The 26,061-nt window shown below is 55.9% G+C and overlaps 5 protein-coding genes across 11 annotated transcripts in view; 3 read left to right on the forward strand and 2 right to left on the reverse strand.

Moving 5' to 3' along the window:
* Positions 1-6,485, forward strand: part of C19H16orf70 (chromosome 19 C16orf70 homolog) — a 29,045-nt gene extending 22,560 nt beyond the window's left edge. Inside the window, exons 10-17 of the mRNA XM_032325038.1 lie at positions 337-470; positions 910-993; positions 2,324-2,406; positions 2,788-2,831; positions 3,299-3,342; positions 3,494-3,552; positions 4,142-4,214; positions 4,990-6,485. Coding sequence (XP_032180929.1) covers positions 337-470; positions 910-993; positions 2,324-2,406; positions 2,788-2,831; positions 3,299-3,342; positions 3,494-3,552; positions 4,142-4,214; positions 4,990-5,076 — 608 coding nt within the window. The 3' untranslated portion in view covers positions 5,077-6,485. The remainder of the gene's footprint in view (positions 1-336; positions 471-909; positions 994-2,323; positions 2,407-2,787; positions 2,832-3,298; positions 3,343-3,493; positions 3,553-4,141; positions 4,215-4,989) is intronic.
* A 184-nt stretch (positions 6,486-6,669) lies between these two features.
* On the reverse strand, positions 6,670-9,031 carry B3GNT9 (UDP-GlcNAc:betaGal beta-1,3-N-acetylglucosaminyltransferase 9). 2 transcript variants are annotated; one of them, XM_032325040.1, is made up of 2 exons: positions 8,892-9,031; positions 6,670-8,517 (listed from the first exon to the last, which is right to left on the reverse strand). In XM_032325040.1, exon 2 carries the CDS (start codon positions 8,489-8,491, stop codon positions 7,277-7,279), a length of 1,215 nt encoding a protein of 404 aa, XP_032180931.1. In that variant the 5' UTR covers positions 8,492-8,517; positions 8,892-9,031; the 3' UTR covers positions 6,670-7,276. The 2 variants fall into 2 exon arrangements, with proteins under 2 accessions (XP_032180931.1, XP_032180930.1); XM_032325039.1 differs by having other exon boundaries at positions 8,862-9,031.
* A 1,487-nt stretch (positions 9,032-10,518) lies between these two features.
* Positions 10,519-16,344, reverse strand: TRADD (TNFRSF1A associated via death domain). Its single transcript, XM_032325178.1, has 5 exons — positions 16,245-16,344; positions 12,853-13,011; positions 11,737-12,014; positions 11,450-11,654; positions 10,519-11,333 (listed from the first exon to the last, which is right to left on the reverse strand). Exons 2-5 carry the CDS (start codon positions 13,001-13,003, stop codon positions 11,023-11,025), a joined length of 945 nt encoding a protein of 314 aa, XP_032181069.1. The 5' UTR covers positions 13,004-13,011; positions 16,245-16,344; the 3' UTR covers positions 10,519-11,022.
* Positions 16,345-16,356: 12 nt separating this feature from the next.
* On the forward strand, positions 16,357-20,136 carry FBXL8 (F-box and leucine rich repeat protein 8). Its single transcript, XM_032325177.1, has 4 exons — positions 16,357-16,463; positions 16,912-17,074; positions 18,136-18,291; positions 18,830-20,136. The coding sequence occupies exons 3-4, from the start codon at positions 18,140-18,142 to the stop codon at positions 19,800-19,802; spliced, it is 1,125 nt and encodes a 374-aa protein (XP_032181068.1). The 5' UTR covers positions 16,357-16,463; positions 16,912-17,074; positions 18,136-18,139; the 3' UTR covers positions 19,803-20,136.
* Positions 20,137-20,226: 90 nt separating this feature from the next.
* On the forward strand, positions 20,227-25,720 carry HSF4 (heat shock transcription factor 4). 6 transcript variants are annotated; one of them, XM_032325176.1, is made up of 13 exons: positions 20,227-20,845; positions 21,495-21,603; positions 21,695-21,822; positions 21,923-22,047; positions 22,314-22,389; positions 22,505-22,569; positions 23,096-23,198; positions 23,446-23,587; positions 23,817-23,940; positions 24,676-24,781; positions 24,889-24,954; positions 25,072-25,141; positions 25,405-25,720. In XM_032325176.1, the coding sequence occupies exons 1-13, from the start codon at positions 20,723-20,725 to the stop codon at positions 25,554-25,556; spliced, it is 1,389 nt and encodes a 462-aa protein (XP_032181067.1). In that variant the 5' UTR covers positions 20,227-20,722; the 3' UTR covers positions 25,557-25,720. The 6 variants fall into 6 exon arrangements, with proteins under 6 accessions (XP_032181067.1, XP_032181063.1, XP_032181065.1 ...); XM_032325172.1 differs by having other exon boundaries at positions 23,460-23,587; positions 23,713-23,940; XM_032325173.1 differs by having other exon boundaries at positions 20,752-21,034; positions 23,460-23,587; positions 23,713-23,940.
* The last annotated feature ends 341 nt before the right edge of the window (positions 25,721-26,061 follow it).

Genomic DNA, 26,061 nt, shown 5'->3' on the forward strand with positions numbered 1-26,061 from the left:
AAAGAGAATCTCAAGCAGGCTCTGTGCCCCACATGAGCCTGACTTAGGGCTTAGTCTCGTGACCCTGAGATCATGACTTAAGCCAAAATCAACAGTTGGATGCTTAACCAACTGAGCCACCCAGGTGCCTGCCTCTGGGATTATTGCAAGTAGATTGTGATCTCTTGTAGCATTGTAAGCGCTTGTGACTTGGTATTTCTGCTTGCATGCAGGCCCTCAGCCAGAACTAATAAAGCAACATTCAGCCATTGGCCTCTTTGGGGCCCCCTTGGCCCTAGGTTGTAGGATCTCAGGCTCTGGGTGGGAACCTGACCACCTTTCCCTTATTCTCTGTAGGTTGTGGACCTGGTCTATTAGCAGATGCCAAGATGCGGGTATTTGAACGTTCAGTGTATTTTGGTGATTCCTGCCAAGATGTTCTTAGCATGCTTGGTTCTCCACACAAGGTCTTCTATAAGTCAGAAGACAAGGTAGGGGAAATGTGTTCATAAAGTCAAATAGGCAGTCTCCTTTTAAGTAAACTGTACACCCAAGGTGGGACTCGAACTCACAACCCTGAGATCCAGAGTCACATGCTGTACTGACGGAGCCAGTCAGGCGTACTTCTTTTTAAATCAATATTAACTTAATATCAAATAAATATGAATTGTTTGTTATTTTCCCATAGAACCTGTTCTGTTAAAACTGATAAAGAATTAAATTGAAAGCTCCTTCCTGATGCTGTTGGTCAGATTGTCCTGCGTTTTCTTGGGAGACCAGGGCCCCTCTGTTGTCAACCAAAGCTGGCTACATTGTTCAGCACCAGTAGCAGGGACTTTGACACTCTTGCTTAGTTTGTAGACTTTTAGTTAATCTGAGAACCACATTAAGCAGTTGGGATTTAATTTGTTGTTATTTTTCTCCCAACAGATGAAAATTCATTCTCCTTCCCCTCATAAACAAGTTCCATCCAAGTGCAATGACTACTTTTTTAACTACTTCACTCTTGGAGTGGTAAGTTGTGATTCCTTTGAGAAATATTTCATTTCTGTGGTGGTGGACCATGTACTGGGCACACCTTTGTGTCCACATGGAGCTGTAGCCATGACTGGCAGCGGGGAAACTAGCCCCAGCTGGCTTTGCCCAGTGGTCGTGCAGTGATACCCAAAAGTGGGCCTTCCCTGCCACTGAGATTGCTCAGAAACACTGGTTCCCTGGTATGTCTTGGCTTCTTTATTGAGGGTAACATGCTGCTCAGATGGAGGCTGTGGCATTCATTCAGGTTAATAGTTTGGGATCTGCACATTTGTAGAACATAGGAGCCTCTTATGGAGTCACAAAACAGGGAGAATAAAAAAGGGTCAAAGTGGGAATGGGGGCACCTGGGTGGCTCAGTCAGTTAAGCATCTCCCTCCTGCTTAGGCCATGATCCCAGGGTCCTGGGATCAAGCCCCACATTAAGCTCCTTACTCAGTGGGGACTGTGCTTCTACCTCTGCCTGCTCTGCCTGCTGCTCCCCACCCCCTCTGTCAAATTAAAAAAAAAAAAAAAAAGTGGAAGCAGGAGTAGTGAGGGAACAGCAGTGAGATCATAAATTCAGGGGTAGGACAGTGGCAGGAGGGGATGGTACTTTGTAAGCTGAACCTCTCGAGTTCAAGGGGCAATGATTGTAAGGGACAAAGAAGATGGAACAAATGGACCAATCCTAATAAGACTTATGTGGCTGATGTAGAAGTGGAGTCAGAGGTAACCCTGGGGTCACAGGCCTGAACAGCTGTCAAGATACGAAACTGAGGAGGGTGTGGGGGATAGGAAGAAGTGTTTGGTGGCAGCATCAGATCCAAGTCTGAGCCCTGGTGAGAGGCTGGACCTTCAGTTCCAGGGGTTGCTGACTCCCACGGAGAGGGCCTAATGGCCAGTCATGACATTCGGAATAGTTAGGTGCTTTGAGCCCCTGGAAATTCAGGTAGTCTCTGAATCTTCTTGGTAGCCTGTAAGCAAAAATCTGTGCTCAGTTAGAGTTTTTAATCAGGTGTTTGTTAAGAAAGGTCTCCATGATGTGTTTGAATTCCCAAGCAATGGGAGTTATAGCCCATGGGTCTGCTGGGCCTGCTGCTACAAAGTTTGGAATGGGGGGCTTGCAGATGATTGGGTGCCCCTTTCACTGAAAATGTCTGGTTAAGGCTGCTTGGCCTCAGGTGTCCCCTTGACTGTTGTTTGGGAGAAAGCTATTGCCCAGACGCATCCCCCTTATGGAGTGGCTATTTTTGAACATGCCTTTGGAAAGGCCCTTGCCCAGCCTCAGTAACTCTCCCTACTTGGACGTCCTTGTTTTCTGTCCCAGGATATCCTCTTTGATGCAAATACACACAAAGTGAAGAAGTTTGTCCTACACACGAATTACCCTGGGCATTATAATTTTAACATGTGAGTATACCTATACCTGTCCCTCCCAAGAACTGAGCTTTGGGTTGAAAATTCCCAAGAAAAGAGAGCTTGTGGCTTTGAGTATTCACTAATTTGTACCTGAATTCTTACAGTTTTGTGGGAAATGAACATTTCCTTAGTGTTTACTCTGTTCCTGGTACAGTGTTAATTCCTTATGTCTCTCCATTTATACCCATTTTACAGATAGGGAAGTAGGTTCAAAGAGCTTGGTATCTTATCCAAGATGACAGGGTCTTCAGACCCCAGAGCCAGGGCTTCGGGGGTGGGCTCATTCTGTGTTTGCTGGGGTACGGGGTTGAGACGCGCGGGTAGTCAGGCCTCTGTGGGCCCAGACTTTATCCATCTGGCTTCTCTCTCTAGTTATCACCGCTGTGAGTTCAAGATCCCACTAGCCATAAAGAAAGGTGAGTAGTGAATATCCTCAGAGTAAGAAAAGGGTTTTGAAGTTAGTCTTTCATAATGTAGAGACACAGTGATCCAAACAGAAATGGTAGCAGGAGCCTTTGCCCACCTGCTTTGTCCATAGCTCAGCTCCTCTGGCTTGGGCTCTGTGTTCTGGGGGCTGCATTATGCTCGGCCTATGGTTTCCTGGAGGCTCTCGTGGTTTTTTCCTATGATCGTGGGATTGCTGGTCCCTGGTAGGGAGAATTTCCTACACATGATTATCCAGGTACTCCCAGATCAGCCTTATGACTGCTGTCCCCTGCTGATTCTCTACCCTCTTTCATTCAGGAACTCTGAAATAGCCCATCTGTCCTCCTTCTGTACTCCCAACCCCAATGCTCAGGGTGGCCAGGTCTGGATTCTGCCTAGGGCTGGGGTCATAGGTAGACTAGGCCAGATATCATCTCACCCGGTGTTCTCTTTTCAGAAAATGCAGACGGTCAGACAGAAACATGCACAACCTACAGCAAGGTGAGCTCCTATTTTCCCACCTCGTGTAGCCCCAAACTGAGGTGGGTGTGAGCCTGCCAGCAGTCTGGGGCCCATGTCTTCGGGGCCAGCTATTGGTCAGGGGCATGACTAGGTCCCTGCTAATCCCTTATTGACCCCATCCCTTTTGCAGTGGGACAACATCCAGGAGCTCCTGGGCCACCCTGTGGAGAAACCTGTTGTCCTGCACAGGTGAGTGGGAGGTTGCTAGCTCTGACTACCCCATCCTGCTCCTCACAGCCCAGAAGACTTAGGGAAGCCTAGCAGTGCCTGGGGCTTAGAAATGACAGAAGTTTCTGTTGTTGCCACAAATATATTTCCCGCCCCCCATCCTGCACATTACCACTGGGCCAGCTATTCTGCATGTTCACCTGCACCAGAGAGGTTTCCCCCTTGGGGATAGCTCGCCTCTCCAGGTAGGGGGGCCTTTCACCCCTGGTTATTCAGAAAAGGAAGTTTTCACTGGCTGTCCTGGGCTCTTTTTTTCCCATTAAAGTTGCCATATGCTGTAGTTTACCCAGTTGCCATGCTACCTGAGGCTCCTCCCTCCTAACTTGCCACTTCAATCTCACTGTGTAGTAACTTCCTGTGCCTCATTGGACTGTGTAGGATTCAGAGCTTGAATGATACCTATCACTACCCCTGATACCTCAAGGGCCGTGTGGGAAACAGACCGTCATGAGAGACCGCTGGCCAGTATCCCCCATCCCAAAAGGGACTGGATGCCCTGCCTGGCCTCAGCTTCTGACTGCATCTCTAATTCTGGCTTCTCTGGCCTCAGGTCTTCCTCCCCAAACAACACCAACCCATTTGGCTCTACATTCTGCTTTGGTCTTCAGCGGATGATCTTTGAGGTAAGTCCTCTGCGTTGAGGGGCTGGTGGCCATGGCAGGGACAGGCAAGTGATGGAGAAAGGTTGGGGAGGGCCTAACAGCCCTTCTGGGTGAGTTAATCCTTCCCCAGTAACCCTGTCTGCTAAGATCTGACCTGCCCATAATGAACAGTAAGAGTACGGAAACTGGGGGGGCGGGGAAAAAAAAAAAAAGAGTACGGAAACTGTTTTGGGGAAACTCTAGGTCATGGAGGCTAAAGCGATAGTCTGTATCCAACAAGAGGAGAGGTAACAGGGATCCCACATATGTGAGAATGTAAATATGGTAGGAAAGGGAACTCCAGGGAGCAAATGGAGCTCAACATGGGAGTGTTGGGGATCTGTGAATGCCATGTGAAAAAGTGTACTATGGGTGAGTAGCCTTAGAGGCCCCATTGGCTTGGCAGAATGGACTCTCCCTCTTCTCCCTTTTGGATGGTACACCTTCACTAGGCCCCCAGCAGCTCCAGAAGGACTGGATCAGTAGGTATGGTGAAGTTTATGTATCCCAGGAAGAGCAGGCAGTTGCTGGACCAGAGGTGACTCCTGGCATGAGTTGGGGGATGTTGAGGGATCAGCCCAGCCCTGTGCGCAGGTGTTGCACGCACAACATCCATTCTTTACGCACAGGAGCTGCCCCAAATCCCTTCTCTGCAGTCATAGCCCTAGTACTGATGGTTTTTGTGGATCTGATTGCCTACCATGCCTACATCCCTTCTACTCCTCCCCTTTGACTCATTGTCTGCTTCCCACACCAGGTTATGCAGAATAACCATATTGCCTCAGTGACCCTGTATGGCCCCCCCAGGCCTGGTGCCCACCTGAGAACAGCGGAGCTCCCCTAAGGACATCACCACCCATGCCCCTCCGCCCCATGGAGCTGTGCTTCGCATCCTATTCAGTGGGCCTCCATGTGCCACCCTGTGGGTTTTCTTGGACACCTTGTCAGTGTTGAAAGGCTGTTGTGATGTTCTGAGGTGGGGCTCAGACTGGGTGCTCTGCCATGGGGTGAGAAGCCCAAATATTCCTCTGTCCGTCCTCAGCCTGCTGGTGCCAACAGAGGACAGAGACTGCAAAGAGAAGCACAAACTCTGAGCCTTGATACCTGGACCCAGGTGACCTCGACTAACACGTATGGAGGCAGAATTCTGTCTCTCCTGTTCCACACACATTGGGAAAAGTTTGGACTCTTTCTGTGGCTAAGGACACAGGCACCCGGGACGAGGATGAGGTCCTGCCTTTGGCCCATCATTGCCACGTGACCCTTAAGGCAAGCAGGTAGCATGTCCATAGTACTTGGTTGCGACTTTTGCACTACATCCACTTTAGTTACTTGATGAGCTGGCTGTGGCCAAGGTGGCCCACCTGCCCTTCCCTGTTCCTTCCTTGCACGCGCTCCCTACCAGGCCCAGTAGGCACGCCCAGCTCATTGAAACACACCTTTTTACCATCCAGATAGGTTCCCAGCCCTGGGTTCCTACCCCTCTTGGAGCCAGCCTTCAAGGTCACCTGTGCCCCTGCTCTGCCCCAACCTGGCTGGCAGGCTGCATGTTTCCATCCTGTTTGCCTCTTTTATTTAATGCCAAAGTTTTAGCCAAAGACATCTTTCTCCTTTTATTGTTTCAGCATTCTGTTCTGCACTGTGGGCTGGCTCTCTTGCCCCAACCCTGGGCAGTGTCCCCTGGCCAGGCCCATTCATGGGTCAAGGCCTCTGGGGGCTCAAGGAAGGCTGAGCTGCTCAGTCTTTTCATGGGTCTTGCTAAGGAAAGTAGCATATGTGCTTTAAAAATAATCCTTTTGAAAAGAATTGAGAAGAGAAATGTATAATTTTATCTCATTTTTAATATTTTGGTCTAGCAACTTGTGATACATAGATGACAATTTTGTGAGTTTTTCAAATGTGTGTACAGATTTTTGTAAATATGACTCTTTTGTAATTAACTCATGTACAGCCTCATCCTGTAGAGTTTAACAATGAATGTGCAGGGGACCTGCCCCAGGCTTCTAGGTGGTTCCTGGACTTACAGCCAGGCTTATGTGGCGCTCCCATAATTTTGTGACTGACTGTTGTCTTCCCATTTGGACTGTGGCCTGGCCAGACCCCCCCACACACATCCCACTGTAGGGCCAGCCAGAACTATCCCCATCTTCCTAGAATAGGGGAACCTTCCTCATGCCCTGCCCATACCCCTCCAATAAAGACCTATGCCCTCAGCAGCGGCTCGCCATGTGCTGTTGCTGGGATATTTGTACTAAAATAAGCATGGAGGTGTTGATTTTTAAGAAAGTGGGTGAAGAATACGGGATATTTTATGGTGGAGTCATCTTAGGTTCCTTGTTTCTTCTGAGTGGGGCAGCACAGCCCCTGGTAGGAGACTAGCATTGTTTTGTGTGTAAATCCTTAGGTGGTAGAGAAACACTTCAGGTAGGACTGTGCACTTGGTTGTCCGTATGTTCCTCCGTCACTGGTGTTCCAGCCAGACCAGGGCCCAGGAGGGGTTGGCTTAGGGAAAGGAGACCTCTAGAAGAAGATCTAAAGTTCAGTACAGGGCTGAAAATCCAGTTTGGAGGGGCAGGTGGGAAGCTCAGTGCCTACCTTCAGAGTAAGTTGTAACAAAATGCCTCCCAGTTCCAGGCCCCCACACCTCCTCCAGCCTTGAGAGAGACCCGCATTTGGATCACTCTAAGACTTCCAAATCAAGCAGTATGGTCAGATTCTATGAGCCTCTGCAACCACCCATCCCCAACCCCCCAAAACCTACTTGGTACTAGGAGGATCAAATATGTCTGATTGGCAGAGCCTGGTGCCCTAAGGCCTCAACCCTAGATGTCTCAAAGGGCTACCATTTGGTTGGTTCTACATCAGATCCCAGTAAGGTAGGTCAGCAAGACCCAAGCTCAATCTTAACTCCCTGGGGTCTTATGGAGGCAGAATTCCGGGGATATGAGCTAGATTTTGGAATCTTCCACCTCTGGGAAATAACTACATACAGGGCAATAGTCCTCCTGGGTCTGAGTGAGGGGAGCTTGGGACCATGAAGGTGGCTAGGGGCCCCACTGGAAAGAGCCAGCAGTGACAGGCCACGGACGGGCACAAGCTGGCCCTCGGGGCCCATTCAGTAGGCGCCACATAAGCCAGATGTCCGCAGCTGAGAGCCCGTGCACTACAACCAGCTCCCGGTAAAAGCAGGGGTCAAAGGTGCGCAGGTGCGGCGCTGCTGAAGGACGGGGAATGCCAAAGGTGCGGAAAGCAGGGTGGGGCTCTGGTGTGAGCCGAAGGCGCTGTAGACACATGCCCAGAAAGACGTCGTCAATGGGGAAAAGCTCAACTTGTGCGCAGGCGCCGGCTAGACGACGCAGCGTGGCCCCTGAAAGCACAAAACCCCCACCACCAGCGTAGGCCGGGTAGGCGGGTAGGCCATACACCGCCTCAGGGATGTAGTATTTACTGGCCCGCGCACGGATTGGCCGTGCCTGCACGATCACATCACCCGCGAGCATGTCCTTCGCAGGGTCTCGCGGCGCTAGGAATTCTAGCAGGTTCCCCACGTGCACGAACACGTCTGCGTCGCCCTTAAAAACAAAGCGCACGTCGGGGCAGTAGGCCGAGGCCCAGGCCAGAAAGTGGATCTCCTTGAGCGTTAGGTTGAAGAAAGTGTCGTCGAAAGCCCAGAGCAGGATGTCCGCATACGCCCGGCTCTCAGCACGCAGCAGGGCAGGCCAATGGGTTCTCGTGCCCTCCCTCTCCGCTTCTGCCCCGTCTGTGCCCGCGGCCCTGGGCACGCCCATCAAGAACACGCGGCGCACGAGCGCCCCCTGCACGCGACCCTCAGCACCCCACGTCTGGCGCACGGCTTGGCGCCGCTCGAAGTCCGCCGCCACTGACTTGACCGCGATGAGCAAGTCGGGTCCACCTTCAGGTGAGCCATCTCCTCGGCACTTGTGCGGCTGATTAATGAGAAGGGGGAAGCGCCGCTGGTCCTTGGCGCGCAGATAGCGGCCAAAGTCAAAGGGTCCCGTGGGGGTGGGCGGCTCCGGTGTGTCCCCTTCGTAGGCCGGCGGGGCTGGGGCTGCGCCTGCGTCCGATGCCTGGAAGACCCGGAGTCCGGGGGTGGGCTCCGGCGCTGCCTTCCTGTGCGTTCGCGGGGCGCTAGTCGTCGGGGCCGCGCCTTCGCGCTGTGAGTAGAGAAGAAGACCGAGGGCGGCGCCGAGGAGCAGTGTGAGCGACGCGTCCCCGCGGAGGCGCAGCCTCCGCCTCATGTCCGCGTGGCAGGCGCCCGCGCCCCCTGCGGAAAGACTCAGTCAGGGGCTCGCGACGCGGCAGCCATTGGCCGGGAGGGGCTCCCGGCCTCCCTCTCCCCGAGGGGAAGGGCAGGGGCCAAACGCCGAGGGTCTCCGGTACCGGCCGTTCATCCCCCTCCAGCGTTCTACTGCTCTGGGCCGTGGCACACCCCCACACACTGGGTTGGGTACCCTGAAGGGGCTGGAAGTTTCTCCTAGTAGCCAATCCCCACCCCCTCAGCGCTGGCCCAGGACGGTTCCCTCAGGCCGGGAGACGCGGAGCTCGGCCCTGTTCCCCACCCGCCCTTCCCGCGCTGAAGCCGAATCCCTTCTACCCCTCCCTACCCACCACGTTGGTCCTTGGGATCCTGACACTCACGCTTGTCCCTTGGGAGCGGCGCAGCCCCGGACGCCAGGGCCTCCGGGGCTCAGCGCAGGGTCCCAAGGGCAGCCATGGACGGGGCCTGGGCCAAATGCAGCGTTGGCAGGAAAGGGGGGCCCAGGCTGCTACCACGTGACCCTCCAGCTGTGCGCGCCTGGACATCTGGAGCTCAGCTCCGCCCTGGCGCCGCGGGGAGCGCTGTCTCCAAGTAGAGACTAATCTCTGAGAGGAATCCCCACGGGCAGCTCTCTGTGGGAAGGCCTGAGGGGGAGGTGGCTTCTGGTCTCGGTGTGGACTCAAACTCCCCAAACCTGCTTTCTGTTGGGGCAGGAAGAAACTTTAGCCTCTCTGTTAATCTCCGCACCCCCTCCTCTCCAGAATGAGGCAGTGCCTGGGCTAGCTGGAGTCCAGGGCTGGCTGGTCCCAAATCCCGGAGGCTGAGCCTCTTAGGCATCTACTTGGCCACGATCTCAAGCTATCCTTGGAAGCACCTATCCTCACCTCACCAGCCGCCCAGGTTCAACCAGGCAGGACCTATAATCATAAACGGCCCCGAATATATGGCTGCCTCCTTACTCCTGGTTCTGTCATGTCCCCCTCCCACCCCAGCAACACACACACACACACACACACACACACACACGCCAACAAGATGGCGATTCAATTCTCACAACTCTGGTAGCAGCTCTCATTGCTCATGCAGTAAGCCTGGGTCACTGCAGGCCAGACTAGACTGGCAGGGATGGTGCCACTGGAGGGATTCTGAAGTAGGCCTGTGAGTAAAGGGTCTGATCTGGGGCCCCAGTGGACAGAAAGTTGTTCTGGAGATCGAGGGCCCCCTTACCTGAGCAGGCAGCCCCATCCTCCATCAGATTGAAAAAGGCAGAAACTCTGAGGTCCTCCTGCACTCTCACTGCTCATCCAGTGTCACTATGCCTGTTATCGTTCAGTCTAAACAGCTCACAGTCAGTGTTCATCCCTTCCCTCCATCTCTGCAGCCACTGCCCTTGCCTGGGCCTCCTCCCTTACCCTCCCTCCCTCCACCTCTCCCTCTCCCTCCTCACCAGCCTCCCAACCTTAATGCTCCAGACCCTCTAAATGCTTCTCACTGGCCTCAGTATAAAATCCAAAATCTGTCAAATGGCTTACCAGATCCTGAGCTATCTGCGTCCCATACTCACAAACTATGCAAGCCCACCCACCACCCCTAGATCTAGTCACTCCAAACTTTGTTCTTCTAACATCCTCTGTCCTTCTAACTTTCCTCAAGACCTCACCAGAGGCTGGCTATGCCCAGAATGTTGCCATTCCCTCAACTCCCCACTCTCTCCTCTATTCACACTCCTATCTCTCCCTGGAAGCCCAATCCCTAACCTGGGTTAGGCATCTGCTGCTCAGTGCCCCCATAACTTTTTGTATTTTTCACATTAAAAAAAAAATAGGTAGGGGCGCCTGGGTGGCTCAGTGGGTTAAGCCTCTGCCTTCGGCTCAGGTCATGATCCTGGGGGCCTGGGATTGAGCCCCACATCGGGCTCTGCTCAGCGGGGAGCCTGCTCCCTCCTCTCTCTCTGCCTGCCTCTCTGCCTACCTGTGATCTTTGTCTGTCAAATAAATAAATAAAATCTTTTTTAAAAAACAGGTAATATTTTATTGCTGTTGCTTAAAATTTGCAGTCCGACACTGAGTATAAACTGGGGGCAGGCAGGTTTCGTGTATCTTGTTCACCACGGTATTTGCAGCACCCAGGATGATGGCTAGAACACAGCAAGTGCTTAATGAGTAGTTGTTCAATGAGTGAAGAGGTAAGGGCTGGCCAGAAGCCCCTCATTTGGGGTGGACAGACTGCTGCAGCAGGTCACCCAGGCACCCTGTTAATCTCACAGTATCTGGGGGCAAACCCCCAATGGCACTGCAGCAGGAATGGTGGGTGCTTGTCCAACTCCTGGAGAAGGCAGTCGACAGTGCCCAGGAGCTCCAACAGCTGGGCTAAGTGGGGTTACAAGTGTGGTTTCAGAGTCCCATGGATGGACAGGAGCTCAGCAATAGCAGCAGAAGGAGCCGAGGGTCATTCGGACGCTCCAAATCCTGCTGGGCAACTGGCCAATCCCCCCTTTTTCTGGTACCCAGGTTAGGCCAGGCTGCCATCGGGATTTGTGAGGCCCAGCAAGTCCTCTGCCAGGCTGGTGAGCTCGTTCTCCTCAAGGGCCTCTACCAGGCGCTGCAGCGTGGCCCTGCGGCCCTCTGCCTGCACGAAGCGTCGCAGCATCTGGAAGGCCTGCTCGTACAGCCCTTCGCGCTCATACTCATAGGCCAGTGAATCGAGCGCTGGGTCCCGCAGCGCACGACAGCCTCGCTGCAGGGAGCGCCCCACTTTGCGCCATTTGACACCCACTGAACGCGCGAACGTCTGTTGGTCCTGCAAGCTCAGCGGCCGGTTCACTGCGGGGAGGAGTGGGAAGCAGAGTGAGCTCGGGAACACCAAGACTGTCCCAGATCCTGCTCCTCCCAAACTCCCTCTTCCCAAGGACCCTGCCTCAACTCTGCACGCGCCTCACCTATGGGCTGACCCTGGAACAGAAAAGTCTGGACAGGCGGTGGCGGCGGTGGTGCCGGTGGCTTCTCCTCTGAGAGAGAGGTGGCCAGGGACTGCGAGGGCGCTGGAACGACCTCCATGTTGCCACCCTGGCTCCCCGAGCCGCACGTCAGATTCCGGAGCGCCTCCTCCAACTCAGAGAGTTCCTCGTCCCGGAGCCGGTCAGGCTAGGGAGGGGAGTGCAGCGTCGGTGGGCCTCTTAGCCGCAGATCCCCGCCCCACCCCAAACTGGCCCCTGCCCAGCCGCACCTTCTGGGCGAAGATGCAGCTCAAACAGCGTTCCTCATCCGTCAGCAAGTTGTCCAGCCGCTCCGTGCCGGCGCGCAGCTCCAGTTGCAGCGGCACAGAGTGCAGGGCGAGAGCCCCCGCCAAGCACTCTTGCAGCGTGGCGCGCAGCGACCCCTCGCGGTAAGCGCGGAGAAAGCGGCTGCAGGGCTGGCGCCCGCAGAAACGCACCTGCACAATCAGCTGGGGCTCGCTGCGGTGGATCTTGAGCATCTGCAGTACCTCTGGGCTCCCGCCACTCTCTGCGGAGGCGGACAGTCATGCGACAGGCGGTCCCCATGCGGGGCCATTTTTCCAAGCGGTCATGGTGGGGTGAAGCCCACACAGACTCCCTCCCTGACCCTAGCTCCCAACTGGGAAACAAAATTGGGAGGCACACAGCAACAACCCAAAATGAAGGCCAGAAGCTATCACAGGGAGCAACGGAGTGGGTGCCTCCCCAGATCCATCCTCGAATCCCCAAATGAGGGTAGGCAAAAGGGATTGGCGAGAAGCTTTGCAGCAGAGAGGGGCCCGTGCCCAGGTCGGCCAAGCCTTTCTGGTAGGAGGCCCTCGGGGCGTCGGAGGAGCGGAAGGTGTCAGGTCTTCGGCCTCTACTAACTGTGGCTCCCGCTGCCCAGGAAGGAGGCAGATCCCCCAACCGGTTTCAGTTTCCTGTGGCCTGTGCCCTGAGATGGGAAAGGGGGGCTCCCAAAAGGTAGGTACTGGGGAGGGCTTTTGGGCAAGGAGTGCTGCAGTGAGAGAGGAAAAGAGAGAAAGCGTAATTAGTAGAAAGCAGTGAGCTGATTGGTCTGGGGAGTTGGCGGGGCATAGAGAGGTGGGGACGTTAATGCATATATAGGTAGATCATACACAGACACGGGACACACGTCTACACCCAAGGGCACACCTGTGTAAACAGAGAAGACAAAGCCAGGCATCCCTCTCCTCTTCTCCCCCCTCCCCGTAAAATCTTTTCTGTACCTCGGTAGTTAAGCACAGACCCAAAGAATTGAGGAGGTGGGGCCTCAGCCCCTGGTCCCGCCCACAAAAGGCCCAAACCCTCCCAATTCCTCTCCAAGTACCCGCCCACCCACACACCTGTCAGTGCAGTCCGCAGAGCTCTGTACACCGGCACCTTCTGCTGGGCGTGAGCATAGGCATCAGATAGGACCACCTTGTCCAGCGAGGACTTCACAAATAGGTATGCGCTGCCCACCCACTCGTCGAGCCCATTTGACCCAGTCGCCATCTTGTCCCCTGGAGAAACAGATAGTCAGGCATCCAGATCACCCCCCCACCCAGCCCTGGAGAAAAACTGTCCAGTCCTGTGTGGTTCAGCTGCTGCCCCCCCCACCCCCACTCCCAGCCAGGACACTTGTGAGGGGAAGTTCATCCTCTTACAGGCAGCCCCTTGTGCTTCTAAATCTGCACAGCACAGCACAGCTCAGCCCAGAGTTGCAGTGAGGACTGTCGGGCCACTATCTTTCCAGAGAAAGCGCAGGGTCACAGTGGCAGAAAAAGTGAGGTACTCCCCTGCGGTGGTGGCAGAGAAGGTCTGCCCTCTCCTCAGGCCAGGTGGTCACTCTTTCAAAGCTGACAGGAGACATCCTTATCCTGGATAGTGCCCAGGCCCCATAGCCAACAGAACCCATATCCTGGTATGCCTTCAGCTTAAACTTGAACCCCCATGATCACTTCGGGACAATAGCCCTCACTATGTTTTGTCACCTGCATTCCTACTACATACCTCCTGGGTCCATTTCAAAGGACACCTGTAGTTTTCACCTGCCCAGATTCCCTCTCCTAATCCTGATTCACCTTTCAGGCCTTCCCTCTTCCCTCTTCTCAACCCATGTGCCTGTTAGGAGCCCTAACTCCACTCCCTAATTCCAGGTATGCACAAGTGAAATAGGCCTGGCCAAATCCACATACTCTACTCCCCTTTCTAAAGTGATTAGTTCAGAATTGGGCATAGGATTTAGGTTGTACCAACCAGTCAGAACCAGCCTGCAACTGTGGCTGGACGTATAAAGAAGAGAGACACTAGTTTCCCTTCCCATGGGACTGAGCTGGAAGAAAGGACAGGACTCCTCTGCTGCTGCTGGCAGAGAATAAAACTGGCAAAGAAGGATACAGAGCCAAGAGATAAAGAGGTGCATGCCTAACCATGCTATGCTCTTGGCTCTAGCTGCACCCTGAACTTCTCAATTACGTCACTTAAATCATTCCTTTTTGTTCTAAAGTCAAAGTCCTTGCAGTTGGACTATTGTCCTATGCAACTCAAATTGTTCTATCACAGATTTCCTCCCTGTCCAGACAGAGCCAGAGCCCCTTGGTGCTCATATCTCCTCTATCTTCTGACAAAATCCTAGCCCCTAGATCATGGTGGGAGGGCAGGGAATTCCCAGCCAGGAAACCACTTCATTGACCCTCCTCAGTTTAACTGCCTCCCTGTTACTGCACTGTGAGGCTATAGGTGGAGAACTGCCCTGCCTCTTCCTCCCCGCCCCTCCTGAGGCAACATTCCATCCTTGTCCCAGAAATGTTGGCTCAAGACCTCACCTCTTGCCCCAAGAGTCACACTTCTTTATCTCTGATCTCCAGCGTTTATATATAGTAGGCTAGGAGGGGGTACTGAGCCCTAGCTGTGAGCACCCTGGATGTCATTGCTCTGGGCAGAACAGATGGGGTGGGCCCCAGCTGGCACCCATTTACATGAGGGACAGGGAAGGGGGGGATTGCTGCCACAAGGAACTAGGACCTTGGACCTTGGACCTTGGACCTTGATGAGGAAGGAGCAGGAATCCTGAGCTAAAAGTAGAGGCTGCATTTCAGATCTGCTGCCACACCCTAACCCAAGAGCCAAAGCTGGGACAGTAACTGTGCAGGGGCTCCCCAGCATCACCCAGACCTGGCAAGAGAAATGGTACCTAGTGATGGTCCATCCCACCCTCTGCGCACAGGAGACATGCCTTTTGCGTGCCCACCCCCCCATAACCTTTCGGTAGAAACCATATTGATATTTGTGAGTAGTAGTAGTCTGGAAAAGCAGTAGTCTGGAAATTAAAAGGAAGCTAGCTAGCATTGTTTACCTCTGCAGAGGGTGGGGAAGAGAGTGGGGAGAAGGGAGATTCTTATTTTCATTGTATTTAGCAACAAGCAACTTTATGTAAAATAGACCTATGTCCCTTGTATTAAAAGGCAACATAAAGGGGCACGTGGGTGGCTCAGTGGGTTAAGCCTCTGCCTTCAGCTCAGGTCATGATCCCAGGGTCCTGGGATCTAGCCCTACATTGGGCTCTCTGCTCAGCAGGGAGCCGCCTTCTCTCTCAGCGGGCCTCTCTGCCTACTTGTGATCTCTGCCTGTCAAATAAATAAAATTAAAATCTTTTTTTAAAGGCGACATAAAATAGAAGCAAAAAAAAAAAAACATAAATGGGGTAAGACTCTATAGGTGACAAGTGGGACCAAGAGCAGTACAAGACAAGTGAAAGGAGTTAGAGCCCAAAGGGAGTGGACCAGAGGGTAGAAGAGTGTGGGAACCTGTTGTGAAACATTTCCCCTTCCTTGTCTTCTTAGCCCCACGACTAGAAGTTGCTGACCCCATCATTGTGATCGGCCCCACGGGCGGAAGTGAGGGCAGGACCCGGCCAAAGTCTGCCTGTCAGGACTGTCGGGGCGGGTACTGGAAACCTGGAGGAAGAGGCGATGCTCCATCACACTCACTAGTGGACAAGTGGGAGAAATCAAAAGGGTCTGCCGGCCTGGAGGTTCAGAGGGTCAGATAACTGGGACAGAGACCTTGGGCTCCCTTGGTCCGCTGGGGAACTCCTTCCTACGTGTCCTACGGAAGCCCCTCCTCGGGAAGCCCCGCGCCTTACCCACCGGGAGTCCGCCTCTCTGAGGGTGGAAACGGGCCAGGTCTTGGGGACTCTCGGCTGAGCTGAGACTGTGAGTCACTAGCGGGTACCGACTCAAGAAAATAGGCCCCTACCACCAGGGGCCAGCCAGACACAGCGCGCCATTAATATAGCCTAACGATCCCCCGGCAGCTCCGCCTTGGGCCGGGCGGTCCCTCAAGGGTTGCATCGATCCTGGAGCGCTCCCTACTCAGCTGGCCTGCTCCCGAGCTCCCGAGGGAAGTTCCCCCTGACTCCAGTTGTGCCCACTCTCATGCTGGGGTCGTATGTTCACCTGGCTGGGGCGGGAACAGGTTTTTGTCCACAGACATTTTCAGAATCAGGCCCAGCCCGCCTTCCAACCAGCAGGAACCTGACACCCCCTCGAAGGACCTCAGCTGGGACAAGGAACCTGCGAACGCCATCGTCCGTACGCTCTCTGTCGCCTCTCACGGAAACAGCCCAACAGGCCGCCGCCACCAACTGGCCCGGGCAGTCGCGGATGACAACCGAGCTGCGCCCACCCTCCTGAGCCAGGATTCGCCTCTGCTCGCGCCAGCACCGAGAAGCCCACCCACCCTCTGCACTAACCTGGCGGCCTTGGCCCAGCTCGGATTCACACGCCCGCCGGGCTCCACTGGACTAGGATGCTTCCGGGTGTGCGCGGAGCGCAGGGGTGGTGCCCCAGCCCCAGCAGCCCAGTCAGCCCCGGCGTCCCGCCCCCAATGCTCCCCTCGGTTTCTTCCCGCCCACTGTCCTTCGCTGCCAGTCCCCAGCCTCTGGGCAAAGCCCACCTGGTCCGTAGAGCAGGTAAGACATTGGCGCCCGAAGTTAGAAGGCGTAAAGAGCCACCGGAAAAGACTTCGGGCGCTTTCGGCTCTTATGATCCCAGGGGTAGGGGGCCCAGGGTGAGAGCTACCCCGCTTTCTCAAGCAGGGAGCGGACGAATCAACAAAGAGGCACCCCCTGGGCACCACAATTTTCTAGTGACGTCTGGGTGGGGAGGGTTTGAGCGGGATGATCTCTAACCTCTCCTACTCCCTGACACTCAGAACGGGGTGCCGGTGGGTCCAAGCTCAAGCCTGGCCGCGGGTATCTGAAGCCCCAGGATACATGAGGTACAAAGTGCAGTAAGGGACCGTTAGCCTGGAAAATACGGGGAACTAGAAAACTGGCAAGTGGTGTGAAACGTTGTGTAGGAAAACTTTCAAGCACCCTAAAATGGGCAACTTTGATGAGGACACACTTTCCGATAAAGGCCGCGCTCTGGAATGGGTCTGCAGAACTCCAGAGGAACCGAAACTGCCCGACCTGAGCCTGGACTGGTCCGGAGTCAGGATTGAAACTTGAACCCAGGACCCCTCAGGCACCAGAACCCGAAGCTTTTCTCCACCCAGCCGGCCTTTCTTTGGAAGCACCCGGTTCGTCTCCCTAGTGAGGTGGAGGAAAGGAACGCGCCGCCCCCTCTTCGAGCGGATTCAGCTGTGCCCCACCCCTCCCCCGCTTCCTGATTGGCTGGTGGTCCCCGCCAATTAGAAGTCTTCTCCAATGCCCCCGCCCTATTAACCCAGGCGTCACTCTCTAGTGACTAGCTCGGGATGAGGTCTCTCAACTACGGACCTGTAAAGTCAACTGGTACTTGCTGAACTTCAGATTCCTGGGCCCCACTTTTACCCGAGAGCCTGATTTAGTAGGTGGGGCGGTAGACTCTGTATTGTGAACAAGTGTCCGGATTATTCTGATATCCCCCGCCGTCTGAGAAGCCCTCATTTCAATGGCCCTTGAGGCGAGGCTTGGGTCCAGTACTAACCTGGAACTCAACAGAAGCTGGGAAGAGAGCAGTTCTGGAAGGTGTCTGGAAGACTAGTCTGGGTGGTCCCGGTGGCTCTGAGTGTGTGTAAAGGGAGACAGGAGGCTCTCTGGGCTGGGGTGGGGTGGGGAGGGGAGGACAGCTTTGTCCCGAGTCAAGGCAGGTGCAGCTGCCCTCCACCTTCCCCAGGGAAAACTTTAGGGGCGAAGAGAAAAATCGAACAGCATTTTCCAAATCCAGATGTTTGGCTTTATCAACCTCGTACACAGATCGTGGTTGCATTTCTTCTAGTGTAGCATAAAATGTAGATAGATTTGTTCAACAAGTGAGAAGGTAGTATAAAGGAGAATCAGAAATCCTTCAGCAACCAGGGGCGATCATGGATCTGAGACCTGTGCAGTAAGTGAAACTGGGCCTCATGCTTTGTTTAATAATTTGGTTAAATGTTTTGCTGTCACTTGAAATCATTAATAATATTTTCAGCTTTGCATTGGGCTCTGCAAATTTCACTTTGCATTGGGCTCTGCAAATTATGTAGCAGTTTCTGGGCCACAAGCCTTTGCACACATAGGCTCTGGTCGTCCCCTCAACGTTTTGGCTTTCTGGAGCCCAGAGATGCCCCTCTCTCCAGGCAAGAGCTTCTGGAAGCGGCAGAGTTCCCATCTCTTGCAGGATCATGGCCGAGCCTGGAGAGCAACTGCCAGAGGAGGTGCTGGCACTCATCTTTCGCCACCTGTCTCTGAGGGACCGTGCAGCTGCTGCCAGGGTCTGCAGAGCCTGGGCTGCTGCTGCTACCTGCAGCGTGGTGTGGCACAACACGACCATCAGGTGAGCAGACTCCTCCGTCTCCCGCCTTCTCCCTTTCTCATGGAGTCAGGGCTTGGGGATATCTACATGTAAAAGCATAATCATTACTAACATTTGTTGACCACGTACTGTGTACCAACCGGTGTTCTAAGTACCTTACATATATTAATTTAATCCTCACGAAAACCTTATGTAGTGATAGGCAGAATTATCTCTATTGCAGAGATAGGAAATTGAGGCAGATTGATTTAATTACCCCGTACAGGTCACTCAGCTAAGTAGTAGCAGAGGCACAATGAGAATCTGACAGTCTAGAGGACGCTTAGCCCCCTGAGAAAGCTGAGTTCCTGAAGTACCATTGGCTCTCCCTGCCAGGGCTTCAACTCACGGCAGGCGCATCTGACATCGTCCAAAGGAGTTCCCTCCTAGTATCAGTGGCTATTTGGGGGCAACCTGGCATGACCAGGACTGGGAGGTATATGTGTGGGGTGTCAGGAAGTGGGGATGGGCAGAGGCTTCTTGCGGCCAATGCCTTTTTCACCACTGTTCTAACTGCAAGTTGCGACTGCGAGCGAGAAGGCACGCTGCTGCCATACCTGTCTGCCTGCCTGGACCATGTTCACAACCTACGACTGGAATTTGAGCCGGCGAGGGAGCCGAGCCGCCGGGCGGCCACTGAGTTGCTAACCGCCCTGGCGGTGCGCACCCCGGGACTTCGAAGCCTGCGCCTGGAGTGCCGCGGAGAAAAGCCGCTCTTCGATGCAGGCCGCGACATCCTGGACGCCGTGCACGCTATATGCCGGGCCGCGTGCGCGCTGCGCCACCTCGACCTTAGGCGCTTGCCTTTTACGCTGGACGACGAGTTGGTGCTGCAGGCGGCACGCGGCTGCCCCGAGCTCCGCAGTCTTTTCCTTGACAACTGTACGCTGGTAGGCAGCGTGAAGCCCGACTCTGTGCTCGAGCTACTAGAAGGGTGCCCGCGCCTGTGCGCCCTCGGCCTACACCTAGCTAGCCTGTCGGGCACTGCCCTCCAGGTGCTGGCAGCGCCGGACCGCGCGCCTTTCGCTCTCCTGGCCCTACGGTGCGCGTGCCCCGAGGACGCACGCGCGCCACGCTTGCCCGAGGAAGCCTGGGCCGCGGTGCGCCGCCGCCACCCAGGACTGGCCGTGGAGCTGGAGCTGGAGCCAGCGCTGCCGGCTGAGAGCGTGACGCGCGTCCTACAACCTGCCGTGCCAGTGGCTGCGCTACGTCTCTGCCTCTCTGGGGATACGGTAGGCCCGGTGTGCTTTGCAGCGCGCCACTACTGCGCAACCTTGCGCGCGCTTGAGGTGCGCGCTGCTGCCTCAGCGGAACTGGACGCCGCACTGGAGTTGCTGGCGGCGCGCTGCGCGGGCCTGCGCGAAGTACACTGCTTCTGCGTGGTACGACCCTCTGTGTTGCACGCCTTCCGCGCGCATTGTCCGCGCCTGCGCAGCTACACGCTCAAACTAACGCGGGAGCCCCATCCCTGGCTGCCCACGCCTGTGGCGTGATGGGGTGGTCGCCTCTCCAGTATATATGTGGCCGCTAAGATGCTGGATGCATTTGTCCAGGCGTACACCAACTGCCAGCCCGCTCCTTCGGGTCTCTGTTGCGTCTTGTGCCTCTGGAAGATGAGCGCATGTAGGATAGCGTTGGGACCATCCCAGGGCGTCTTGAGTCCACTGGACGGATCTCCATAATGGGATCATCCTCCCCCAGTCCCACTCCTCTGCTGACGCTGCGCTAGCTCCACGGCCCTGGCGCGTGAGGGGGGCGGATAGAGAGAGGACCCTGGCTCCTGTGGCGACTCGGGTGTGAGTGTGAAATAAACAAATCCTGTAGCAACACGCGTCCTCTGGAAGGCGGGGCCGGCTCTGAAGGGGGAGGGCGGGGAAACTTCAGAAGCCCAAGGACCCGACCGGGCTGGCACGGGATCGATCAGTTGTACCGATGCGGCTACGGAGGTCAGGGACAGGGCACTCCGCATCCTTGGAGTGACAGCGCCCCAGAATTCTGCGGGATGGTGCCAGCTTCTCTCCGCACCCGCTCTCCACACCCCTTGCTCCTATCTGCCCTCCCTATCCAGGCAATGGCTATCGCCTTCTAGGGCTTTTCCAGCCCACACCGGGCCGCGCATGGGTGATTTCTCCCGAAGAGCAAAGGAGGAAACAGCCTGAGAAGGGTGGAACTAGAACCCGGGTCTTCCTCCCCACCGGACCCCTCCACTCACATTCGATCCCAGCCTTCCCTCTCCGTCTGCCGGTGCGGCTGCAGAGGTCTGAGCCCCGCCCCGCGGGTTCGCACGTGGTCCCCACCTGACCCCGCGCGGGGAGGCGGAGTAGGGCGGGGCGGGCGGCAAACGCAGCACTTTCCGCGGCTTTCACAAGCCCGCGGCACCCGGCCCGAGCTTTTAGCCGGCCGAGACTGCGCCATGCAGGAAGCGCCAGCCGCGCTGCCCACGGAGCCGGGCCCCAGCCCAGTGCCTGCGTTCCTCGGCAAGCTATGGGCGCTGGTGGGAGACCCGGGGACAGACCACCTGATCCGCTGGAGCCCGGTGAGGGCTGGGGCCCCGTGACTTCCCCAGTGGTCCCCAGGATCCTTCCACGTCAGTGAACATCCACGCCCACCCAACCCCTGTCTGGGACAGGGCTATGGGTCTCCCGATTCAGCTGTCCAGTGTAGTTTAACTTGGAGGGGTTGTGCGAGATGAAGATGAGGCGACTTCCTCCGGACCGAGGAAAGGGTAGGCGCCTTCTGGAGACCTAGAGCCTGAGGGATCTTTGAGGTCATTTAGTTCCCACCCCACCCCAACAGACAGATAGGAAAACAGAGACTTGGAGAAGGGAAGAGCTAGGTCTGGTTCTGGATCGGAGTGGCGTCTTGGGTCTGGGACCCCTCCAGGGTTGGAAGTCTGGCTTCTGCTCTTTCTTTCCCAGAACCCAGTACGGAGTGTGGGTCTGGCTAGGGTAGGGACTGACTGTGGTCGCTCCAGGTTAGGCCGCAGAGCTGGTTCTGGCCTGGCCTTGTCCCATGTCTTCATGAGCGGCACGGGTCTCCAGCGTGAGTACGAGTGTGTGCGTGTGTGTGCGTGTGTGTGTGCGCGCGCGCGCGCCAAAGCGCGGGCCTGGCCGAGGGCGGGCACGGCTCACTGTGTCGTCCGGTCTCCGCCCGCACCGTGGGTGGGCGGGCTGCGTTCTTGGCAGAGCGGGACCAGTTTCCTCGTAAGCGACCAGAGCCGCTTCGCCAAGGAAGTGCTGCCCCAATACTTCAAGCACAGCAACATGGCAAGCTTTGTGCGGCAGCTCAACATGTGTGAGTTCCTAGGACCGGGAGGGAAGTGGGTGCGAGGGCCTTGGTGAGCGGGAGGGGGGGGGGATTTACGCTCCCATTCCCCCCTCCCTAGATGGTTTTCGGAAGGTGGTGAGCATTGAGCAGGGCGGCCTGCTTAGGCCCGAGCGCGACCACGTCGAGTTTCAGCACCCGAGCTTCGTACGCGGCCGAGAACAACTACTGGAACGTGTGCGGCGCAAGGTGGGGGCGGCCTTCGGGAACCAGCAAACTCGCGTGGAGGTGTCGAGAAGGCTAGCCCTGTTCTCGAAGACTCTGAACTGATGGTGCCTCCCACTTGCAGGTGCCTGCGCTGCGCAGCGACGACGGCCGCTGGCGCCCCGAGGACTTGGGCCGGCTGCTGGGCGAGGTGCAGGCTTTGCGGGGAGTGCAGGAGAGCACCGAGGCGCGGCTGCGGGAGCTCAGGCAGTGCGGGGGGAGGGGGCGTAGGAGGGTTGGGAGGGAGAAGGGGAGTCTGGGCGAGAGAACACTGGCTGCCAGACAGTTCTTCTGGACAGCTCCTTCCTCTCTCATTTCTTAGTGCCTCCGTCCAAAGAGGCTGAGCTGTGGAACTCAGTTCTGGGCGGATCGATGCTCATCGGAGTGGTCGTGGGTTTAGACCTGCCATTCTGTGGGGGGTGGTAACCGGGAGGACTCTCAGATGCCTCAGCACCTTCCCACGCCTTCCCCCGCAGGCAGAACGAGATCTTATGGAGAGAGGTGGTGACTCTGCGGCAGAGCCATGGTCAGCAGCACCGGGTCATTGGAAAGGTGTTCCTCTCCCCCTACCCTTCTCTCTATCACTCCTGAACAAATCCACCTGGAAGTGCCTTGTTGGGTGGGGACAATGTCCCAAGTATGAATTAACTCTTTGCTTCCTCTTTAGCTGATCCAGTGCCTCTTTGGGCCACTTCAGACAGGGTCCAGCAGCGCAGGAGCTAAGAGAAAGCTGTGAGTGAGAAAGTCAGGGACGTCCACCCCTCACACACACCCCTACACTTCCCAGGAACCTCCCTGCCAGAGGTCCCATGCGGGGCTCCTCCTCCTCCAGCAGCTCTCACCAGGAATCCACATTGTTCTTCCCTGCAGTACAGTGTTCCTCAACCCATGGGAATTTCCCCAAGGTCCCCCCTTCCAGGACTTTCCCTCTCTCCCTCCAATCCTACCAAGTACTCCCATTCCCAGATCCCTGTGTTCCAGACCTTAGCCCGAAATTCCTACCCCTAGCAGTCCCTTCCTCCTCACTCCAAAACATCCCAACCCAACAGCAGAGGGTCTGGGGCTCAAACCATGCTCTCTCCCTCCCCTCTCCACCCCCAAAAGGCCCCCATTTCTGGGGGGAGCCCCTTCTGCCTCCAACATGTGACTGATGCCCTGGCAACAGGCCTCAGCTCTGCTGACTTGGCTGCTGGGGCCTGAGGGAGGGAGGTGCAGGCTGAGAGGCCTGGGGGATGTAGCTGCCCTGCCCCCTGCACAGGTCCCTGATGCTGGAGGAGGGGAGCTCATGCCCAACACCAGCCAAATTCAGTGCCTGTCCCCTACCTGGTGCCCTCTTGCAGGACCCCTACTGTATCCAGTCGGTAGGTTTTTTCTTCTCCTCCCTTCCCTAGGGCAAAAGTGGGCTTATGGAGAACCTATTCCTTTCCCCCATTCCTTAACGGGAAGAGAACATGGAGGCCAGCCCCCGCCCTCCGCTCCACCCCAAACCCAGGCTCCCCAGCATGGACTAAGCCTCCCTCCTCAAATCTTACTCCTCAGACCTGGTAGATGTGGGTACTGGTTAGGTTCTGGCTCTCCCTGTTGCTTGAGAGGAAGGACTGGGCTCAGTCATCTATTTACAGCCCCTCCCAGAGACCGCCTCAGGCCTCAGCAGCTCTCACAGGGCCAGGGGCCCTATCATCTCTGACCTCCACGAAGACTCTCCATCCCCTGATGGGACCAGGCTTTCTCCTTCCAGAAGTGTTAGGAGGTAAGACAGACAGGGCCGCCCTCTGGAGAGCTTGTTGGGGCGGGGGGGGGCTGGCAGCCCAGATGGCTATGGAGAGAAGGGGGAGGTCAGTGCCGGAGTCTGGTTGAAGCTTTTCTCTGGTGCAGGGAGAAGGGCCTGGCACTGCTCAAAGAAGAGCCGGCCAGCCCAGGGGGGGAAGGCGAGGCCGGGCTGGCCCTGGCCCCAAACGAGTGTGACTTCTGCGTGACAGCCCCCCCGCCACTGCCTGTGGCTGTGGTGCAGGCCATCCTGGAAGGGAAAGGGAACTTCAGCCCCGAGGGGCCCAGGAATGCCCAACAGCCCGAACCAAGGGGTCCCAGGGAGGTATCTGACAGGTGAGCAAAGCGTCCATTCTTGCCTGGGAGCCCTGAGGGCCTCTTCTGCAGGTAGACCACCGCTAACTAACTTCCCAGCCTTGCCTACCCCTTGTGGCTGAGGGGGAGGTGAGGCAATATGATGACCAAATTTCTCAGAGTTGCTCTAAAGAGTAGCAGCATCAAAATGCCCTGGAAAGTAGAAGCTCCCATCAGGTCAATCAGTCTATCTAGGGTAGAGCCCCGGAACCTGTATTGTTTTTTGTTTTTAAGATTTTATTTATTTATTTGACAGACAGAGATCCCAAGTAGGCAGAGAGGCAGGCAGAGAGAGAGGAGAAAGCAGACTCCCTGCAGAGCAGAGAACCCGATGGGGGTCTCGATCCCAGGACCCTGGGATCATGACCTGAGCCCAAGGCAGAGGCTTTAACCCTCTGAGCCACCCAGGCACCCCGCCGCCCCCCAACCTGTATTGTAACAGAATTCATTTCGGTGATTGGAAACATTGACAAGTACACTATAGTTTAAGAACCATGGGTGCTGACAATTCCAAACAAAAGGGACATGTACCCCAGTTCCATAATCCAAACCTCAAGTCAAACCTAGGAAGCAGAGGCGCTCCTTAAGCACCCTCTAGGTGGGGAATCCTCTCCTACCGTCTTGTAGTTGTCCTATTTTGATCCTGATGTATCCAGGTTCCTTAGGAACCTAATGTGGGGTGAACACTGCAGGCTGACAGCAGTTCTCTGTGTGCAGGGGAACTCTGGGCCTGGAGAGGGGGGTGCGGAGCCCAGAGCATCTGCTACCTCCCATGTTGCTTCAGCCCCCCACTGAAAGTGTGGAGCCCGCAGGGCCCCTGGATGTGAGTATACCTTCAGCAGGGCAGGAGCACAGGGCAGAGGGGAGGGGGGCCTGGGTGGGGTCTGTTTGGAGGGGGAAAGGGCACCACTGGCTGAGAGCTTCCCCCAGGTGCTGGGCCCCAGCCACCAAGGGCGAGAATGGACCCTGATGGACTTGGACATGGAGTTGTCCCTGGTAAGATGAAGGTGGGGAGGGCAAGGGTTAGAGTTACTGAACCAAGCCCTCAGCCAGAGCCCCAGCTCCCTTCCTCCACTCCCCTCCCCAACTGCTTCCTGGGGTTCTCCTCTGCAGATGCAGCCCTTGGGTCCGGAGAGGAGTGAGACTGAGCTGGCAGTCAAAGGGTTAAATTCTCCAGGGCCAGGTGAGAGTTGTGGTGACTCAGGACCTTGGTCTGAGCTGCCAGGATTGGGTGGGCTGAACAGTTTGTGTTTGAAGGGAAGTACTGGGAGTTCAGGCTGCCCCTGGGATAGCTACTGAGGCTACCCATGCTCTGGCCAGTGGGTGAGAGTAGAGAATGGATGTTGCATCCTGACTGACCAGCAGGCAGGACAGGTGAAGCTCTCCTTCCTCCAAGAGAGGAGGAAGAGCTGTCTCTCTCTGCTGAGCACAGCCCAATCCTCCTAGGGAAGGACTCCACCCTTGGGGCACCACTCCTGCTGGATGTCCAAGCGGCTTTGGGAGGCCCAACTCTCAGCCTTCCTGGAGCTTTAACCATTTACAGCACCCCTGAGAGCCGAGCCTCCTACCTAGACACCGGGGCCAATCCCTCCCCCTGAGACCTGCTTGGCTCTGAAGCCAGCCTACCTGAGGGACTGGCCTGCAGCAGCACCCCCTTCTGGGCTTCCTGGTGCCCTTGGAAGAGGCAGAACCAAGACCCTGCTACTTTGTGGTCCTTCTCCATTACTGAGCCCTGCACATAAACTGCATTTTTTTCTGTGTTTCTGGTCTCTTTTCTTTACCGACCAGGGAGCACAGAAGTCATGGGTGGGGGTGGAGGGGGACTTTGCATTCATAGAAATTTCCAGATGCTAAAGCTTTAGTAGCGGAACCCCTGGAGAGTGGAGGTGCTTGGGACCCTAGGCCCTAGTTATGCTTAGGCTTCTGCCCAGAGGCCGGTTCCAGGGCTAGCACGTGGCCACTGCAACCTCAGGGGTTTTTGGGGTCACATCCGGTTCCACAATGCATCTGCTCTGTGATCCTGGGTAAGCTGGTCCCCTTCTCTGAGCCTTATCTGGGATAAGCAGAAAGAGTTCAAAGAGAAGATGGATCTAAATCTCCTGG

Source organism: Mustela erminea, chromosome 19 (genome assembly GCF_009829155.1).
Source record: "Mustela erminea isolate mMusErm1 chromosome 19, mMusErm1.Pri, whole genome shotgun sequence".
Classification (NCBI taxonomy): Eukaryota; Metazoa; Chordata; class Mammalia; order Carnivora; family Mustelidae; genus Mustela; species Mustela erminea.

What these genes read in the sequence shown, in the direction of transcription:
- TRADD (XM_032325178.1), bottom strand. Translation starts at nt 13,003, where the DNA reads ATGGCGACTGGGTCAAATGGGCTCGACGAGTGGGTGGGCAGCGCATAC. An exon ending in TCTGCGGACTGCACTGACAG is followed by an intron (nt 12,015 to 12,852) that starts GTGTGTGGGTGG and finishes CCGCCTCCGCAG; the next exon opens with AGAGTGGCGGGAGCCCAGAG. An exon ending in GCTGCATCTTCGCCCAGAAG is followed by an intron (nt 11,655 to 11,736) that starts GTGCGGCTGGGC and finishes TCCCCTCCCTAG; the next exon opens with CCTGACCGGCTCCGGGACGA.
- HSF4 (XM_032325171.1), top strand. Translation starts at nt 21,330, where the DNA reads ATGAGCGGCACGGGTCTCCAGCGTGAGTACGAGTGTGTGCGTGTGTGT. An exon ending in AGCACCGGGTCATTGGAAAG is followed by an intron (nt 22,390 to 22,504) that starts GTGTTCCTCTCC and finishes CTTCCTCTTTAG; the next exon opens with CTGATCCAGTGCCTCTTTGG. An exon ending in AGCCCGCAGGGCCCCTGGAT is followed by an intron (nt 24,782 to 24,888) that starts GTGAGTATACCT and finishes AGCTTCCCCCAG; the next exon opens with GTGCTGGGCCCCAGCCACCA.
- B3GNT9 (XM_032325040.1), bottom strand. Translation starts at nt 8,491, where the DNA reads ATGAGGCGGAGGCTGCGCCTCCGCGGGGACGCGTCGCTCACACTGCTC.
- FBXL8 (XM_032325177.1), top strand. Translation starts at nt 18,140, where the DNA reads ATGGCCGAGCCTGGAGAGCAACTGCCAGAGGAGGTGCTGGCACTCATC. An exon ending in TGGCACAACACGACCATCAG is followed by an intron (nt 18,292 to 18,829) that starts GTGAGCAGACTC and finishes TCTAACTGCAAG; the next exon opens with TTGCGACTGCGAGCGAGAAG.